Source organism: Sus scrofa, chromosome 18 (genome assembly GCF_000003025.6).
Source record: "Sus scrofa isolate TJ Tabasco breed Duroc chromosome 18, Sscrofa11.1, whole genome shotgun sequence".
NCBI classification, from domain to species: Eukaryota; Metazoa; Chordata; class Mammalia; order Artiodactyla; family Suidae; genus Sus; species Sus scrofa.
In genome coordinates, this window is record NC_010460.4 from 28,413,041 (window position 1) to 28,432,419 (window position 19,379).

General features: G+C 43.0%; 1 protein-coding gene across 6 annotated transcripts in view; it reads left to right on the forward strand.

Moving 5' to 3' along the window:
• Nucleotides 1–19,379, forward strand: part of CTTNBP2 (cortactin binding protein 2) — a 442,954-nt gene that overhangs the window by 282,828 nt on the left and 140,747 nt on the right. For 4 of the 6 annotated variants that reach the window (XR_002340261.1, XM_021078653.1, XM_021078654.1 and 1 more), the window contains one exon: nt 15,006–15,113. Coding sequence is in view for 4 of the 6 variants with exons in the window: in XM_021078653.1 (XP_020934312.1) it covers nt 15,006–15,113 (108 nt within the window). In the remaining 2 variants the exon portion in view is untranslated. Of the gene's footprint in view, nt 1–2,001; nt 2,215–15,005; nt 15,114–19,379 lie in introns of those variants that run through there. The other 2 variants (XR_002340262.1, XM_021078655.1) reach the window with 1 other exon arrangement.

Consider the following 19,379-nt stretch of genomic DNA (forward strand, 5'->3'; position numbering starts at 1 on the left):
TTATAAAACAAATGGGATTTACATCCCAGAAATATTGTCATGTCATATACCTATCTCTTAACTCCCAAGAGAAGTTTATTTTTTTGTTTATTCTTCCCCCCCGCCCCAGAAGTGAGCTGGTTAATTTCTTGGGCAGTAATTTAACAACAGTATCAAGTATCAGTATCAAGAAAACATATTACCTTGTGGGAGTTCCCATCAAGGCTCAGTGGTGTCTGCTGCCATAAGCTGTGGTGTAGTTGCAGATGAGGCTTGGATCCTTCGTGGCTGTGATGTAGGCCCGCAGCTACAGCTCTGATTCAGTCCCTACCCTAGGGTCTTCCATATGCCGTGGGTGTAGCCCTAAGAAGACACACACACAAAAAATTAGAAAGAAAATGTATTTCCTTGAGATGTGAAACTTCATTTTTAAAAGAACAAGGAATGCTTTTGGTTCCAAATTAAAATTTTTACTATCACTTCAGCATCTAAGTTTTGCTGTCAAATACTTTTTTTTCATCTTATAAGGAGTCTAGTTATTCTAATATTGAGCAAATTCAGAGAGAATATTTGATAAAGAAAGTGGAAAATGAACAGGGATGGAAACCATAGAGCTAAGAGAGGGAATACCTATCAGAGTAAAGTCAAAGGCAACAAATAAATGAGTACCTCTGCTTATAGGATACCCTGGAGGTAATTTTTAAACCTTTGACCCTTAACCCCAAGGTTCCAGGTGAAAGGTCTTTCTTGATGTAGACCTCTTTTTATAACTTATTGATCACCTTTTCCAGGGCTTTGGCAGAAAAGATTTTCTCTGCTGTGTTTTGTGTTTTATATTGAGCTCTAATTTGCAAAATGAAGAAATTAAAGAGCAAAATTAAAGTTCAAAACCTTTTATTAGGAGTCTGCCACTGAAAAAACAAAACAAAACATAACTCTGATCTCCAACCCTTGGACTAAACATTTATCTTTCAGAATTTCAAGTCTGGGATTTGGTTTTGGTTTGCTTTTACTTCTTTGAGACACAGCTTGAATGCCTCCATTTGATTTTGTGCTTTCAACACATTTTTGGGATCTGGTGATTTGGGAAGGCCTATACCATATGGTCTTGATAAGGTGATAGATTTTCACATCCTAGGAATTGGCAGGAAAGGGTAGGAACTGAATCAGATGTGGGAAGGAAAAATTAAGAGCTTGGGCCCAAATCACTCATCTCATGAAATACCTCCTGAAACCCATAACTCCCAAAAAATCAATTTTTAAGCAAGTTTCTGTGTGTGTGTGTGTGTGTCCCCACCACATGGGAATAAGTCTTTTACATTCTCTTAAAAGTAGAGAGCTTTCTTTTGCAAGCAATGACACTTAACATTTCTTGGTTAGCTCTTCAGCAAATTACCCTGCTTTGGAGTAAAGAACAAAAAGGGCCCTGCTTTACGTTTCTGGAAGAAAGGCTATATAGCAAACGTATGGCTGAGGAGCCAGGTGTAAGGTAATAAAGGGTAGCAGCATGCATTTTGATTTGGAAGTTGATGGTTTGGGGAGGAGAACCAAACAAAGGCAGGCATATACACCAAAAGGGTAAAAAATCGCCCTGGCGGCAGTGTTGTAAACATTTTTTTAAAAAGAGAAAAGGATGCCTTTTGTGATTTCTAGCGGTGGGCTAGAGGGGGTTGAAGTGACAGACTTTCCCTGCTCTAACCGAGAATTCGGATTTGGGTGGCCTGGCATTTAATTCGGTCAGTCTGTGCACCGTGGGTTCGGTGGGGGCCGTGCCAGGAGAATCACCTCTTGGGCTCCTACTTTCCTTCACCTCGCCTGGGGGCTTCGATTTTCCTATCTGCACTCTGGGCCTTAACCCGGATCGGCCCATTTCTCATACCTCCACTAGCCGGCGGGTGGCTGGCAGCCGGGCGCGGGGCGCGCGGCTGGGCGGGGACCAGGCTGCGGTGGCGGCGGCGGCGGCGGGCGGCGCTCCGGCGCGCAGCGGGTTAAGGCAGCGGGGGCGGCGGCGAGGGGTGGAGGGAGCGCGGCGGCGGCGGGGCTGCAGGCTCCCGCGTCCTCAGACCGCCGCGGGTTTAAGCGCCGCCCGCGCCGGGAGGGCTGAACCCGGAGCCGCCGCTCCGAGCTCGCATTCGGATCCGCTAGAGCAGGAAGATGGCGACTGACGGCGCGAGCTGCGAGCCCGACTTCTCCCGCGCCCCGGAGGAAGCGGCGGGGGCCCCGGCGGAGGCGGCGGTAACAGAGGTCCCGGGGTGGGCGCGGGGTACGGGGATGGGCGCCTTTGGGGCGCTCCGCAAGCCCAGGCTCTTCCGGGTGCCTTTTCCTCCGGGCGTCCCTTCCTGGGGTGCCTCCTTTTGGGGGTGCCTCATCCCCAGAGGCTGGGGCGAGGCGGCCGCCTGGGCTGGGGATTCCGCCTGCCCCTTCCTAGCCGCGGGATGCAGCCGAGGTCCGCCGGGTCGTCTGGGCTCCCTGCGAGCGTCCCGTGCGGCCCCTGCACTCACTCCCTCCGCTGCGGTCGGGTTTGGTCAGGGGCAAGGGCTGGGGTGTGTTTCCTGGCGAACTTGACCCCCCATTGTTCGCCTCTTGCTGCGCGCCGGGTTGTGGGCGCGTGTCTCAGGGGTGCCTGGCACCTCTCAGCGGACCTGGAAGGCAGCTAGGGGGAGGCGGATCAGCGCCGAGCAGGTGTGGGGATGCCCACTTGTGTGTGTGCGTGTGTGTTTGTGTGCCTGAGGCCCCTTGGGAGAGGCCCCATGCCCAGCTGTGGGCGCTGCTGCCGGCCCTTTGGGTTCTTGCTCCTTGCTGCCCCATTGCTTGGTGATGGTGGTTAGCGTTGGGGCGGCGGCGATGTCCTCCTTCTTCCCGAGAAGATGCAGGGCGAGGTGGAGGTTCAGCACCTGGTATCAACACATTGTTCTCCTTCGCTGGGGTCTAGAAGCCAAATGAGCTTCCATCCATCGCTGGTTTCTACTTTCACTCCCAGAATATCCCTGTGCACAGGGACTCAATGGTGATTTCCAGCCCCTGCCTTGGGGGAAGACTAGACCCACATTGCCTGGGTGGAAATGTTCTTGGGGTTTGGGAAACAGCTTAGCAGGAGCTGCAAGGACCTGCAAAGAAAGGCAGCTCTGAAAGCACCTCCCACTCTTGGCGCCATCCCGCTGCTCCAGCCAGAGATTCCTGGTGGGATGAGCTGAGCATGGATGCCTCTCTGTTCTTCCCACTCGGGACCTGAGCAGAGGCAGTGAGGACGCAGCAGAGAGCAGGGCCAGGTGTGAATAGCCGAGGTTTCTTTAACTTCCCCTCTGTTTGGAGACGGGGCTTTCTGGAGAGGGAGAGGAGAGGTGTGGAGGAAAGCTACTTGGGCTTGAGAGGAGTTGAGCCTGGGGAGGAAAATGAGAAACCTGGAGAGAAGGAAACACGGAAGTGGAAGTGGAGGGCTGCTGATTTCCACTTGTAAAACTGTCAAGTTTTGGTTGGAAACTTTTAGGAAAATTGATCTTTTTTTTAATATAAAAATGTGATCTTAAGATTTCAAATGAAACCTTCCTACTTGTGATGCAGGAAATCAGTTCCCCTGTGTGAGGTACAATAAGGGAATAGTTATTAAGATGAACCTTTCTGAAAGTTGAAATGGTTGGGTACCTTCTTCCTCAAGCGATGGTGAGGGGGGGGAAGAGAAAAAAGAAAGAGGGATGTGTTTATTGTTTCCCAGGCAGGTTGAATTTGTTTGTTTAATTGACTTAACATGGGTTTCTTTCTACCACCTTCAGTATGTTAATCACCTGACAATTAAACCAAACACAAACATCTGAGTTATGGCCTGTAGCTGACCTATAGTTTTATTTGGTTAGATTTATAAACAGCCTAGACGCTAGGCAGACTTGTGTTAAGAAGGTCAGTGTTCCCTTTCTACTGTTTAAAAATTTTAGGAGTCTGATACTTACTGCTTATATAGGTAGAAGTTTGATCATTTCACCCTGGTTGATTTGAATAACTATGGAAAGTCTGTGAAAGCAAAACATTTGTTATTTCCTTAGACTCCTATGGGGTTCTGAGGAAATGCAATAAGATTTCTTAATCTTATATATATATGTGTATGTGTATATACATATATATATTAAATGCTTGGTATTTCAGTAAAATTTTAATAATGGCTTCTTAGGATGTAAACTGGATGTTACTTTTTGCTTAATAAAGTACCATCTGCCCATATCAACCATTTGACCTACACGCTGATTTTTCAATTAAAAAAAAAAAAGCTAGGTTGAAGATATTTGTGATAACTGACTGTTAACTAATGATTAAAATTTAAAGGCATATCCATGCATTTTGGGTTTATGGCAACTGAGGACTAATTTTTTTAGTGGCTAATTCTTTTTTGAAGTTTGGAGATTTATTTTATTTCAAGTTGGTTTACATACTATGCATTTTAATATGTATATTTGGCAGTAATGAGCCAGCGGAGACCCAAAGCAGTAGGCTATTTCTGAAAGTGAATGTTTTCACTAAGTTTTGACTATTTAGATTGTTGCTTAGAGACAAGTTTAATTTATAGTTTTCAGCTTAATATGATTTTCAGCGGAGTGTTTTAAAATTAGTTTGTGATCCTTGTTCTTAGCTGTTTAAATCCTGAAAGCATCTCAAGTGTAAGGCTAGGTAACAGTTACATTATTCAGTAGGATCATATTAATAGTCTTTGCTGTGAACCATGCTGGAGATCTCAGTTATTTTCAGCGCCTTAGCCAAATGTGATGACTCTTAGAGACTACATTGCTATTTCTACTCTGAAAATAACTCCTAATGGATAAGGCAGTATGGAAAACAGAAATCTTCCTGCTTTTTATCGTCACCGAAGAATTTAAGAGTGAAAGGAAAATGTAGATCTTTTTAGAGCTATGTTTGGGAAGTTGACCAACATTCTTGTCATTCTGAGCTTTTCTGGAGCAGCTAATATGCAAAAAGTAGAGATAAATTTTGTTGTCATGGTGATAATGACAAGAAAAAAACTTCAGACAATGATTTTGTTTAAAATGCACAACAGTGATGTTAAACACATTGACAAGTGGCACCTTAAATTGTTTCCAGGTGGCAGTATTGAATGTAAATACAATAAAAAGAACCTTTTTAGCCAATTTTCTAAGCTTTCTTTAAAAGAATTATAGTTATATGGCAGCTATAGAATATTGAACGTTTCACAGCATAATTTAGGGAAGAAATATTCTAGATTTAACACACCTTACCAAATACATACTAAGATGGAGGCCTTGTGAGTACCATCTTTGCCATCCTGAAGTAAAACATCCCAGTGGTAGAAGCTCGGTTGTACCAAGGAATCAAATCAGAGACCATGGTGTCATGAGAAGCATGAAACATTTTTTGCATTAGGAGTCTGGGGAAGGAGAGTCATGGGGAGAATTCTTAGTGGAAAGATCTGAAAACATTCCACAGAATGATGGAGGACCTGAGTAGGGAGCCTGCAGGTAGCTGTGTGCACATGTGGCGGTTTTCTCAGATTTCCTGAGAGGTGGCCTGGGGCATGTATGAGGAGCTTTCAAAGATGAGCTTAGAGGTTTTAGTCTCAACTATAGGCTTTAGAAAAATAGCCTGGAAGTTGAGGAAATACCCTGAGACATTCCCCAGAGATCAGAATATAACAGATTTCATCATGATGCTTCTTATTCTTTACGTTTCTTCTTAAATAGGTTGTATATTTCTGTCTGCACCTGTTTTTTTTGTTTTTGTTTTGGTTTTTTTTTGGACTTTTATTGTTGTTGCTGCTGTCATGGTGGTTATATTTCTCACAGGAGCAATTTTGTTTAGAGAAAAATAATTTGGCCTCTTCTATGATTGAATCCATGCCTAGGCTAGATTGCCAGTTGGTTTTATCCTCTTGTGTTTCACATGACTTTATGAGGTGAGAAAATGTTTCAAAGACTTAGTACTTAGCCATTTACAAATATGTGCTGTTGGTCATATGGGCAGCAAGGCTCTGGTTGGCAGCGTGCAGCCTCCTCTTTCAAGAAGAGCAGTGTGGTTTTGTTTGCAAAAGCAAAAGTTTCTTAGCATGGTTCCAGGCACTTGGTAGGTATTCTACCAGTACTTACTGAATGAGGAAAATGAACACTCACCGAGAAGCTGTGCCATAATCCTTAACTTTGATTGGCTAATTGGCAGTTTTGCTTCATGTGTTACCAGATTGTGATGAAACTTTCCGCCTGTGATCTGTAGTAATTAACATTATAGATGTGATAGATCTGCTTTTGTTTCTGAACCATAACCCTGATTTTTTAGGTTTTTTTGGTTTTCCCTTTTATATTAGCCCCTTCCAATTTGCTTTTCTCAATGCTATTTAAAAAAAACAAACCTTAATTTTAACATAATCTAATTTTCCCTTTAGATTTTCCCTCTTCAAAACAGTGATTGAGGAAGTTCCCTTGTGGCAGAGTGGGTTAAGGATCCGGTTTTGCTGCAGTTGTGGCACAGGCTGCAAATAAGGAGCAGGTTCTATCCCTGGCCTGGAAACTTCCATATGCTGTGAGTGCAGCCAAAGGGGGGGAAAAAAAGCTTGAGGCTGGGGATGTGGAGGTGGAGTGATGGAAATTGCACCACTCCCATCTTGAATTCTTCTAATAATAGAGTCAAGGCCAGATTACCCACTGGGATGTTGAGGAATGAATGGTTGAGAGGAGGTTGAGAAAGAGATATAGGGAAATTTGGAAACAGGAGAAGGGAATTAAAGGGAAAGGTTGGGCAGAAAGGAAGTTTGAAATAGTTTGCACAGGTCCAGAAATGTGGGACTAGAATTCAACTTTGTGCCCAAGAAGGATGGGGCCAGTTTCTCTCCCTTCCGCCCCTTCATAATTAGTCAACATAAGCACTTCTGAGAATTGTTTTAGAAGACTTTATTTGAATGCACTTGATGGCATTCTTCTCTATTGGAGCTCCTTGGCGAGGCATGTAACATGGAAAAGGAAACTTGTCCTTGATGATTAGGTAAAGAAATGAAAATTACAAGAGAGATGATGGTAATGATGACATTAACAGCAGAGGATTTTTAAAATTGTACTTTGATCTGTTATAAATAACTTGCGCAAATGAGATTTTATTATTAATACTCTACACCATGTGATGCCATCCACATAGAAATTCCAATTTTAGAAAAAAAATGCTTTTGGAATAAATTTTTAATAAATAACCAGATGGGTTGAGGATGGATTTAAAGGTTATTATGGTAAATGCAGAACAGCCAAGTTATCGTTACTATGTGGAATGGACACTTGTTTGCAAATGATTGGGTTTTGACATTTTTGTATTTCATCGAAAAGGCAACAAAGTGATGCCAAAAGGCCTGAGTTCTTCTACAGCAGGGCTTTGTCACTAAGTCATGTAGCTGCCCACGTCATGCCTCTTGAAAGTCAGCATGCTGACATTCACCACCTGCAGATAATTGAGGTGATAGTCTTCAAGGTAGTATAAGCTTCTTCAAGGAAAATTATTGGATCTGGGTGCCAGCTCACATGTGAAAATGATGCATGTCCCATGTAGGGTTGTTGTGACATTGAAAAACTGAGTTATGATGGAAATGGACATTTGTTTTGTCTGAGATGCAGTCCTTTTGTTTTCCCAAAGTAAGAATGCAGGCTGAGGGGAGATCTGAAAGGAGGGAAAGGAAGGAAGCTGCGCTTAATTAGCAGAGGCTGCTGCCCCTGACTGAGCCGCTTCTGTGTTTTTTCACTCCAGTTTTCTTGTACTTAAAATTAATTACATCCATTACCAGGTTTCCTTTCTGACATTCTGTTTACTTGCTGGTTTTACTTCTTCTAATACACTGAGTTGTGTCTTGCATGAAAGACCCTACGGTCGATGTGCGGTGCATGCTCATGGAATGCTGAGCCCAAGTTCTCAGTGTGTTGCTTTAAAGGCACAGGCCAAGTTGTCTTACTTTAGGTTCCTGTAAAGTGTTTTCGAAAATGATTGATCAGTTACTTAGTTGCCCCTAGATTGGGCTATAACGTTGTATCTTCGTAATACATATTGTTGCCATGCTTTGTGTTTTTATGCTGAGAGAGACAGTTTGCTATCAAAAATGGGTAGCATATGTGTTAGGTAAAGTCATGTGAAGATGTAACACTCTTACTGTCCTGACACATCCAGTGGAGATGAGAAAGTAGAGAGTTAATGTGAGTAAGTTTCATAGAATGAGGAAATACGCAAGGCAGGACATGATTATTACTTGGAAATAAATGCATAGAACAGACTCTAAGGCTGAATTAAGAGAATGAGAGATTTCTGAGTGTGGAAAGATGCACGGAAGTAGGACTTAAGCTATGTCCTGAAGATAATGGGATGCAGATGAATTAGAGGAGAAAGGAGGATTAGCGAGAACAAAGTCATAGGTGTGCAGCCCTGGCAGGGAACACTCTTTCCTTCCTGTAGCGAGAAATCAGGAGGACATAACTAGAGTTTTAAAGCATGAAAAAATGTGCTTTTCATCAGGAGAAATTCTTCTAATTGGCTGCATTCACATTTTTTAAATACTGTAAGTATTCTATGTACCTGGAAAGTTGGATTTAACTTTTTTGTGTTAAATTCAAATTTCAAATTTTGATTTTTCTCCTTGAAATCTCAAGGTGGATTTCATTGCTTGTCCCTTCTTTGAGCCATTTCTTATTCATTCTCAGAGCAGACATCTCACTCACATAGGAAGTTCTAAATGTATTCATAGTTATTAGTACCCACCATTAAACTAGGAGGAAAACATATTTCCATAACTTGTGGGCCAAGAGGCAAAAGTGATTTTCTTCAAATATTTCTCATAGGCTTCAGGGAATGACCTAAATTTCCTCAGTTGAGTAATCCAGTTACCCTAATGATATGTAAAATCAGGACATTTGGGGGCTGGGAGAGATACTTAATACAACATTCTTGTTTTAGTCCTGAGAAATCGGAGACCCAAAGAGATGAAATAATGTTCTTTCAGCCCCTCTGCTTTCTCCGATGTCCCACCTCCCGCCCTTATAAATGCACTGATCAAATGCAGGCACAACCCACTAGATTGGCAACTGGAAGAGATGTTCTTGGCGTTTGTGGGAAGAGCCAGAGAACATGTTTGCCTTGGCTGGCCACGAGGTTATCACCATAGCTGATGTGTTTGGACTAAGATCTGAGGGACACCTCTGCCACTGTGGCTCATAGTAACTTCTAAAGGCTTTGGTGGTACCAATAATGTGCAGATCGCATTAATTCCTACAGGATATAGTTGAGGGTCTTCTGACCTATTTCGACTGAGACTGTTGAGTTCCCCACAAACTATTTTAGATTTTTTTCTCAGGGAGAGTTGGGGGGGAGCAGTAGTGGTGGAAACTTGGTATTGGCCTATGTTCAGATGCAGCAGTTGAAGATGACAGTTGAGCCTGGCTCGATTTTGTCCTTTCTCCCTTCCCCTCCCTCCCTCTCTCTGAGCCTGTATGAGACTATCTGGAGGAGTGCCATGGCCATACCAACCCCAAATACTTCAGAACCGTTGCAGACTGCCGAGTCGAACGGTACGAGTTTGAAGCTGTGTCTCCTTTCATGTGTATTTGTCCCAAAAAAGGCCTTCTCTCTATCTGATGACCAAACTCTGGATTCCTTTAAGCTGCCTGTGCCAGATTTTTAAAACTAGGTGTTAAGAAGTGCTTCTCCTAGAGTGCTTTTCCTGGCAAACTTCAAACATGACAGGCGGAGGAGTGGCTGGTTTCTTTGCTTTTTTTCTTTTCTGAGGTGTCTTGCCATCCCTAAAACATTAAGTTGGGTTTTTTCTTTATTAATTAGGAAAACAATTTCATTAATAATAAAGCCTAGTCTTTGAACCTGTTTGCTCTGGGGTTATTTTTGGGGGGGTTGATGGTGGACATGGGTGTCATGTTTTCTTGGGTACCTTTATGGAGAGCCTAAGTTGTTTTGGGGGAGCCATGTGAAGCCACTTGGCATGGGATCTCAGGTCCCAGAGCAGGGATTGAGCCTGGGCTGCAGTGGTGAAAGCACCAGTGCCTAACCACTAGACCACTTAGTGAACTCTCCCTAATTTTTTTTTTTCTTTTTGGTCTTTTTACCATTTCTTGGGCCATTCCCGTGGCATATGGAGGTTCCCAGGCTAGGGGTCTAATCGGAGCTGTAGCTGCCAGCCCACGCCAGAGCCATAGCAATGCCAGATCCGAGCTGCATCTGCCACCTACACCACAACTCATGGCAACATTGGATCCTTAACCCACTGAGCAAGGGCAGGGATCGAACCCACAACCTCATGGTTCCTAGTCAGATTCATTAACCACTGCGCCACAATGGGAACTCCTCTCCCTAATTTTTTATGTGAGTGTGGCATTTAGATCTCTCCTGTCTTGTATCTTATTTTGAAAATTAGGTTATCCAGTTAATTATAAAAATATTACAAGACTAATCACAAAAAATAACAAAGAGAATGGGGGGGAGTTCCCATTGTAGCGCAGTGGAAATGAATCTGACTAAGAACCATGAGGTTACAGGTTCGATCCCTGGCCTTGTTCAGTAGGTTAAGGATCCAGCGTTGCTGTGAGCTGTGGTGTAAATTGCAGTCACTGCTCGGATCTGGTGTTGCTGTGGCTCTAGTGTAGGCTGGCAGCTGCAGCTCTGATTGGACCCCTAGCTGGGAACCTCCATATGCCTAAAAAGACAAAAGACTTAAAAAAAAAATGGGAGGAAACTTTTGTAGATGCTGGGGTTTCTTTATAGCATAGATTGTAGGGCAGGTTGCATGGGTATATACTTATCTTCAAACTCATCAAATTGCATACATTAAATATGTACAGCATTTTTTTATGTCAGTCATACTCCAAATGGTTTTTAAAAATTATTCAATTAGAATAATTATTTTTATCTTAAACTAAGAAACTTTAATACTTGATTTTTCTATTCTAAGTACTTTTGTACCATAAGTTCCTCAGGTCAGATAAATGACAAGTCATATGAAACAATGAAATATTTTTAATGGGATTTTAGCTTCTGGCCTTCTTTATTTTTCAAAAAATGCCAAAATGTTTCATAAAATAGCCAGAGTCCTAAGACTCATAACATGCTTTCATATACTTTTACCCTATTTTGCCAAAATTGGGGATGGAAACAGCAGGTATTGGAGAATGACCATTTGAAAATATTGTGGAAGTTCCTGTTGTGATGCAGCAGAAACAGATCCGACTAGGAACCATGAAATTATGGGTCTGATCCCTGGCCTTGCTCAGTGGGTTAAGGATCTGGCGTTGCTGTTAGCTGTGGTGTATATAGGTTGTAGACACAGCTCGGATCTGGTGTTGTGCTGGCTGTGGTGTAGGCCGGCAGCTGTAGCTCTGACTGGACCCCTAGCCTGGGAAACCTCCATATGCTGCGAGAGTGGCCCTAAAAAGCAAAAAAGAAAGAAAGAAAGAAAATTTATAATATTTTGATTTTTGAAGGCCAGGAGTTAGAAGTGTCTTTAGGAGTTCTGTCGTGGCTCAGTGGTTAACGTATCCGACTAGGAACCATGAGGTTGCGGGTTTGATCCCTGGCCTCGCTCAGTGGGTTAAGGATCCAGCGTTGCTGTGAACTGTGGTTTAGGTTGCAGATGCGGCTTGGATCTGGCGTTGCTGTGACTCTGGTGTAGGCTGGCAGCTGTAGCTCTGATTAGACCCCTAGCCTGGGAACCTCCATATGCCTCGGGTGCGGCCCTAGAAAAGACAAAACAAACAAAAAGAAGTGTCTTTAGTGAGGAAGCAGGAGTGAAGTGTGGGGGGAAGAGAGAGGCAGGCAGACAGATGCACCATATATTTAAAATTATAAATCATTCAGTACATTTTGATGGAAGACAGATTTTTTTTAACATTCTATGTAACATAATTTATAATTTAGCAAGAACCCCTGTAACACTTTTTTTACCTTAATGAATTTTCCTTTGTATTGATGGTGATATATTAAAAAACAGAAGTGTTGGTTGCGGATCACATGTTGTGATATTGATGCTGATGGAACCAGGGCAAGCGCTCCTGACTCTAATGTGAATCAGAGTCTTGGCAACGTCTTTCATAATTTAGTAGTTTTTAAAATAGAGTGCTTTGCTTATGAAGCTTCAGGGAAACAGGGACAATAAAATATACAATTAATTACAATCTTTAGAACCACCACCAGCAGCATTAATAAAACATTACCCTCTAAAGCACATAAGAATTGCAACTTACTCTCCCATCTCAGTGGGAAAAAACCAGGATAAAAGTCTGTCTTTCATCACAGTAAACTGAGTTTATTAGACTTTGGGCTGGTAGATTTTCGGAGAAATAGGCTCATAGCCAATATCTCTCTCTGCCATACATAAAACATCAGGGTGCTCTCAGCTTTAATAATAACAATCACCCACCTTTATTTAGCACTTATTTCATTAATACATCCTTGTTGAATCCTCACAAGAATGTTGTGGGGTAGATATGGGGACTTGTGTTAAATAGATGAGAAAACAGACTCAGAGTAGCTACAGAAACACTTCTCCAAGTGTAGTCCTTGGATCAGAACCACCACCAGCAGCAGGAGCACATAGTAGGGCAAATTCATAGCCCCAACTCAGACCTCCTGAATCAGACTTGAGGGTGGAGCCCAGCAGTCTGTATTAATAAGGTCTGCAGATGATTCTTATGCCTGAATTTGAAAGCTATTGGGTTATAAGACTTAGGTAACACCACTGTGTAATTTGTGCCCTAGTATAGTGGATTTTTACTATTTATAGGGAACATCTCTAAATTAAATTTCCAAGCAAGGGTATCCCAGAACTACCCATCCTATAATTTTTCTTTTCTCTTTTTTCATCCTGCATCTGTCTTTCCAAATAACTGCTCTGTTTAATGTATGTGCAAAAAGAAACACCATTTTAAGAGGAAGAGCCTTTTATAATTTTTCTTCATGAGTTCCCATTGTGGTTTAGCAGTTTAAGAACCTGATGTAGTCTCTATGAGGATGCAGGTTCGATCCCTGACCTTGCTCAGTGGGTTAAGGATCTGGCATTGCCACAAGTTGCAGGCTAGGTCGCATGTGCAGTTGCCTTCGCTGTGGCTTAGGCCTGCAGCTGCAGCTCTGATTTGACCCCTCACCCGAGAACTTCCATATGCCTCAGATGTGGCTGTAAAATGAAAAATAAATAATTAAATGAAATTTTTCTTCAGAGAACCTGCTAGCTCTCATCTCTTCCCCTTTTATACCATTATCTCCTTCCAGAAAGTTCTTTTGAAACTGAGAAGTGACTAGTTCTGGTCATACCTGTTTGTAAGTCCCTGGAATCACTTATAGACCTTTGTCTGTTTATGTCTGTGTCATCACAGTGATAGTATGGCATCAGATGCATAGGTGGTAAACTGGTCGTGAATGGTAATGGATAGAATAGCACTGTTCTCATCTCTAGAATGTTGGCAGCATGCTGGCAAAGCGTGCAGACAAGTCACAGCACTTGGTTGCAGTTTTGCCATTTCCTGGTCATGTGAGCTGGGTACACTGTCTGACTCTGGAGTTGTGGTTTTCTAATCTGAAAAATAGGATGCTATCTATTACAGAGGTTAGATCTGGCTCTTTGAGAATTCTTTGGAAATCATTGGGTGCTAGGCAAATGTGAAGGCATGTTCCGGAATATCCTAAAGAATGGTTTCGGAAGTTGAGTGTTCTGGGACATTTGGGGATGAACCTGTTTCCTCTCCCTCTGATGGCGACCGGGTTTGTCAGATGGGTTGCCACAGAAGGGAGCGTGGGCTGTGTGTTATGGAAGGAGCTCGGGCTGTGGACTCGCCCAGGCCCAGCTGTGAGCACACTAATTGATCTTCTCTTCTCGGCAGCATCTGTAAAATGGTTATCAGAAGACCTGCTTGTAAAAGCTATGGTGAGGGAAGAGAGCAGAGGTGGAGACAAAAGGATTGGGAGCCAGTGGTGTTTCCGTGGGATGTGAAGCTGTGGCGGTGGAGGCAGTCACCAGGGAGGGAAAGTACAGGAGAAGACAGTGGGGCTGGAAGAGCACTGGGGGAGGATTCTGACCCCCAGGACCATGGTGCCAACGCCTCATGGACTCGCTGGTCTCTGGAAGGCTCACTTCATCCAGCCTCAGGTCCCTGTCAAGCTGGTCTAAGGAATGGCAAGAAGCCAAGGGACACTGCATAAGAATGCATTGGATAATCATGTAGCAGGGGTTCCAGACTCAGCTGATCATAGGTGCATGTGGGTGGTAGGCCAGGCCTCTTAAAAACACATTGCCTGTGCTGTGCATGCACGTGTGTGTGTGTGTGCGCGCGCGCACACGCGCGCGCGCACGTGTGGGGGGTGGGGTGGGTAGCGCAGATAACAAAGAGCATGCGCCTTTAAATGGGCAGCCCCTACTTGGCTCTGTGAATTAGTACCCTGTGGGAATTTGAATCTGGGGTTACTCGGTCATCTGAATTTTGAGGAGAAGCCACCGATCTGGATTTTTTTGGTGACATTTTTAGATTTTTTTGGTGCTGGCTGAATTAAAAAAACACGTTGTGGCCCAAGTAACACACATCTGTGGGCCAGATTTGGCTGTAGGCTGCTAGCTGGTGGCCTCTGCTGCAGAGTGTTGTATAAACATAACCTGTTATTATTGGAAGTCCCGGAATTTATAGTAACCTCCTAGGAGTCTTTGTGTTGGGGCCCTTCTAGGAATACATTCGTGCTTTCTTTGCTCCCCTCAGAACTTCTCCCCAGCACACACTGGGCCTGTTTGGGTACAAATTCCAGGGACTTTAAATTTGTGTTGTATATTTTGAAGAGATCCTGAAGCCAGGTGGGCAGGCAGGCTGGGAAAATAGTTCTCCTTAGTGGAGGGATTTGGGATATTGGCGCTCGGGTTTTGCTCTCTCCTCCTAGTCAGAGCATGGACGGTCTGCTGTGGAACAGGACCCCAGGGCCCCCTGGGTTTGTGGAGCCACCGGGATAAAAGTGATCCATTGCGTACCTTGAGGAAGTTTTTTCATTTTGAAAAATTTGTGTTACAGAAAAAAGAGTTCGATGTGGACACGCTCAGTAAGTCAGAGCTTCGGATGCTCCTCAGCGTGATGGAAGGGGAGCTGGAGGCCAGAGACCTCGTCATCGAGGCCCTTCGGGTAAGAATCTTTCAGGGCCAAGGCCCATTCCTATGTCATTTTCTTTTCTCAAATGGCCAGTGGCAAAGCTTTTTCTTCTTAATTTTTGAGTCATTGTAGATCTAAAATTTTACATCAGGTTAAATGTGCCCCTCACCCCAAATGCCACCCCATGGGCTTGATAAGGCCAAACAAACACTGAAGTTGGATGGTCATTGAAAGGACCTAGGTGAATTCTTAGATGGGCTCTACATCACTGAAGAACAGTAATGCTCAGCTGTTTGAGGAACTTGAGAATTAAAAGGATTTCAGAAGCAATACAGCTTATGTTTCACATATTTATTTGGTTAAAAGACAGAATTCTCAGAGTTCTTGATGTGGCTTGGCGGGTTACAAACCTGATGAGTATTCATGAGGCTGTGGGTTCAATCCCTGGCCTCACTCAGTGGGTTAAGGATTCAGCTTTGCCGTGAGCTGTGGTGTAGGTCGCAGACGCGCCTTGGATCCCACGTTGCTGCGACTGTGGCATAGTCTGGCAGCTGCACCTCCTATTTGATCCCTAGCCTGGGAACTTTGACATAAGTTCTCATAAAATTCAAGTTTGCTGTCTTACATGTATGTGGGACCAATGAAGAAAAATTAATAGAATCATTTATAAAAGGAATTGCTGTAATAGAACTTTTTCCATTCTATGTAAGTTATAAATTCTTACTTTCAGAAACTCTTCAGTTAAAAACTAAATGTTTATATATACTTGTCTTCAAATAGTTTTATTACTTTTTCCATCTGATCTTAAAGTAAGTTTTAACTTTTTATAATTTGCAGAGAATTATCTTTCAATGTATTAGAATACCTTCATAAAGTTGTTTTCTTTATATCTATATATGTATATATATATAATGATTTTTATATTTTTCCATTATAACTGGTTTACAGTGTTCTATCAATTTTCCACTGTACAGTATGGTGACCCACTTACACATACATGTATACATTCTTTTTTCTCACGTTATCATGCTCCATCATAAGTGACCAGAAATATTTTCCAGTGCTACACAGCAGGATCTCATTGCTAATCCATTCCAAAGGTAATAGTCCGCATCTATTAACCCCCAAATCCTGGTCCATCCCACTTTCCCCCACCAAGTTTTGTTTTCTTAAAAATGATGCTGTCAAAATTTTTTTATTATTTTTTATTTTTTGGCCACCCTGCAGCATAGGGAGCTCCTGGACCAGGGATCGGATCCGAGCCATAGTTGCAGCCTAAGCCACCGCTGTGGCAATGCTAGATCCTCAACCCACTGTGCCAGGCTGGGGATCAAACCTGTGACCTAGTGCTCCCAAGATGCCACTGATCCTTTTGTGCCACAGCAGAACTCTGGTCAAACTTTTTTTTTTTTTAAACAAGTGGCCTCACCTGTGGCATATGGAAGTTCCCGAGCCAGGGATCGAGCCAATGTAGAAGCAACGCCAAATAGTTATGCTGTGAGCCACACGGGAAGTCTCTGTCAAACTTTCTTGATGTAGTGTTTTCTAATTGGTAGTATCCAAGATTATACTTGTTTTGGTATGTGGGCCAAACTTAAAAGTTTTTTTCTGTTTTATATGTAATACTTTGTATATAATCAGGTATTGCGTGACTCTTGGTCATTTGGCCAAGATGGGTATATTTATTACAGAGGAAGTATGGATTTATTTATTTTTCACCAGGGAGTATTTCCTCATGTTTTTCCCCAGGGAGTTTATTTTTGTGAAAGACCATGGAATGTAAAGAAAAATGTTGTGTCCCCATGGGCGCTAAATTCATGGGGGAAAGAGATAGTAACAGTGGAGGGTCAGGCATAATGAAGAAGGTGGATGTGCTGAGAATCCAGTTGTGTAGGGGAAGGGGCAGTGGTTCCTGAAGTAATGGCCTAAGTATGTTTTCACAACCTGGAAACTGATATAGTGGGCATGGTAATTATTCTTCCATCTGATGATAGAGAATGATGGCCTCAGGAAAAGTGGAGTGTGGTTATACCAAGTGCAAGCCAATGATGAGTTGAGGATGTTGCTTTTTGAACGATAGATAAGGTGTGCTCAGTAGAGGGAGTTCCCTTCCTGGCGCAGCGGGAATGAATCTGACTAGCATCCTTGAGGATGCAGGTTTGATCGCTGGCTTTGCTCAGTGGCTCGGGGATCCCGGCCTTGCCGTGAGCTGTGTTGTGTAGCTTGCAGATAGGGTTTGGATCCTGCATTGCCGTGGCTCTAGTGTGGGCTGGCAGCTGTAGCTCTGATTTGACCTCTAGCCTGGGAACTTCCACATGCCATGGATGCAGCCCTAAAAAACTAACTAAATAAATAAAATAAAAAAGATGTGCTCAGTAGAAGTGTGCACGGTTGGGTAGTGAGAGGTATTCATCATGTCCACAATTGGAGCATTTGCACTATTTGCCTGTGTGTATTTTCTTGAGGGAACTTTGTAGGAAAAATGCTAAGGCAGTGTGTCATTCCAATGTGTGACCCTCAGCCCAAGGAGAGAGCAAGGCAACAGTCACCCATGAGGCCAGTGGTGTAGCCTCTTTAGACCAAACGGATGTGAAGGCTTCAGTTCTCCCTCAGGTCTTTCTCTGTCCCTCTCTGTTCACCTGCAGAAAGGCATCAGTACAGTGGTGTTTCCTTCTGCTCAGACAAATGTTGGAATGTTTAATGGAGTTTGTGTTTTATGTATCACCTTGGCAACCACATGTATGTCTCTTTGTAACTTAATTGTGACACTTTCAAACATAAGAGGTAAAGGCTTGCTGATGATCAGGGTTTGCCAAATTGAAAGTTTTTCATAGAATCAAAGAATGTTGGAGTTGCAAGGAACCTTGGGGGATATTCTAGGTCAGGGTTTGCATCTCTATCAGATCTGGGTTTTCCTTTTTCGTAAAATATTTTGTATTACCCTTTTACTATGCTACAATGAAATGTATGAAAAATTGCACATATAAGTAGGCTATGTTAAAAATAACCAGTACAGTGCCCTACATGATAAAGTAGGTGGCTGTTTCCACCTATTCATCACTTTGCCATAAGTATAGTCATTACAGAAGAATCCTGATCCAGGTGTGCCTTGTCCTTGACTTGGATACCGGGAGCTGATTTGCCATGGGTGAGATGATTTTTCTGAAATGGTGAATGACACGTGATAATCAGGTTCCAAACAAAAGCCCAGATGTACATGTGATTTGAATTCCTGAAAAGTAGTGTTTGTTAAAACTGAATTCAAAGAACTTCTTTATGTGTGAAAACAAGTGACTCTTTAGGCTCAGACAGTCATACTGAAGGTGCTAATGAAAGGAATGAACAGAGGAACATTTGAACAGAGGGACTGAACAGAGACATAGGGGACTGGGGGCAGTTCCCGGATGTGTGGCAAACCTCTAACTCTGAGCCCTTCAGTGCCAATCACCATGAAAACTAAAATTGTTTTCCCCTATTTCCAAAACGCCTCCTGGGACTCTGCCCCTGTGGAGGGCCACTGACTGATACCAGTCTCTTTTAGTGATAGACTCAAACAAACAAAAAGGAAGCCTGGGGAGACTGTGACTTATCTCAAGTTGAAAATGTGGCATGCATGAACTTGGTGTGTTTGGAGACTCTTAAAGCTTTTTGTCCCTTTTGAAAAATTGAGAATTGATTTGTTTGTGTAAAAGATTGGGTTTGTAGGAGTAGGTAGTAATGTCATTTTCATATACCTGTCATAGCTGTCATTGACTCACTGAAGTGATTTACTGTTTGACTGTTCCCTTGAGGGCATTTATTGGAACTAGTGAAACAGATGTGTCCGATAGTTACCTTTTCCTTTAACAGGAGAATATAATTTAGTGACTGGTAATGCTCTAGAAGGCGATTGGGAAGGAGAAAATGTGAAACTCGTTAAAAATTTCAAATTACAAGAGAAACCTTTTCCTATATTAAAAGTCAAAATTTATTCAATTAGTAAGCGGTATTGTTGTTGTTGTCTTTTTTAGGGCCACACCCACAGCATATGGAAGTTGCCAGGCTAGGAGTCTAATTAGAACTGCAGCTGCCAGCTTCCACTATAGCCACAGCAATGCCAGATCCGAGCTACATCTGCAACCCACACTACAGCTCACGGCACTGAGCTCATGGGACCCTTAACCCACTGAGCGAGGCCAGGGATCGAACCCACATGGATACTAGTTGAGTTCGTTACCACTGAGCCACTATGGGAACTCCAGTATGCTGATATGCAATTAGGAAAAATATATTCTCTTTTTTTTTAATAAAAAATATTTC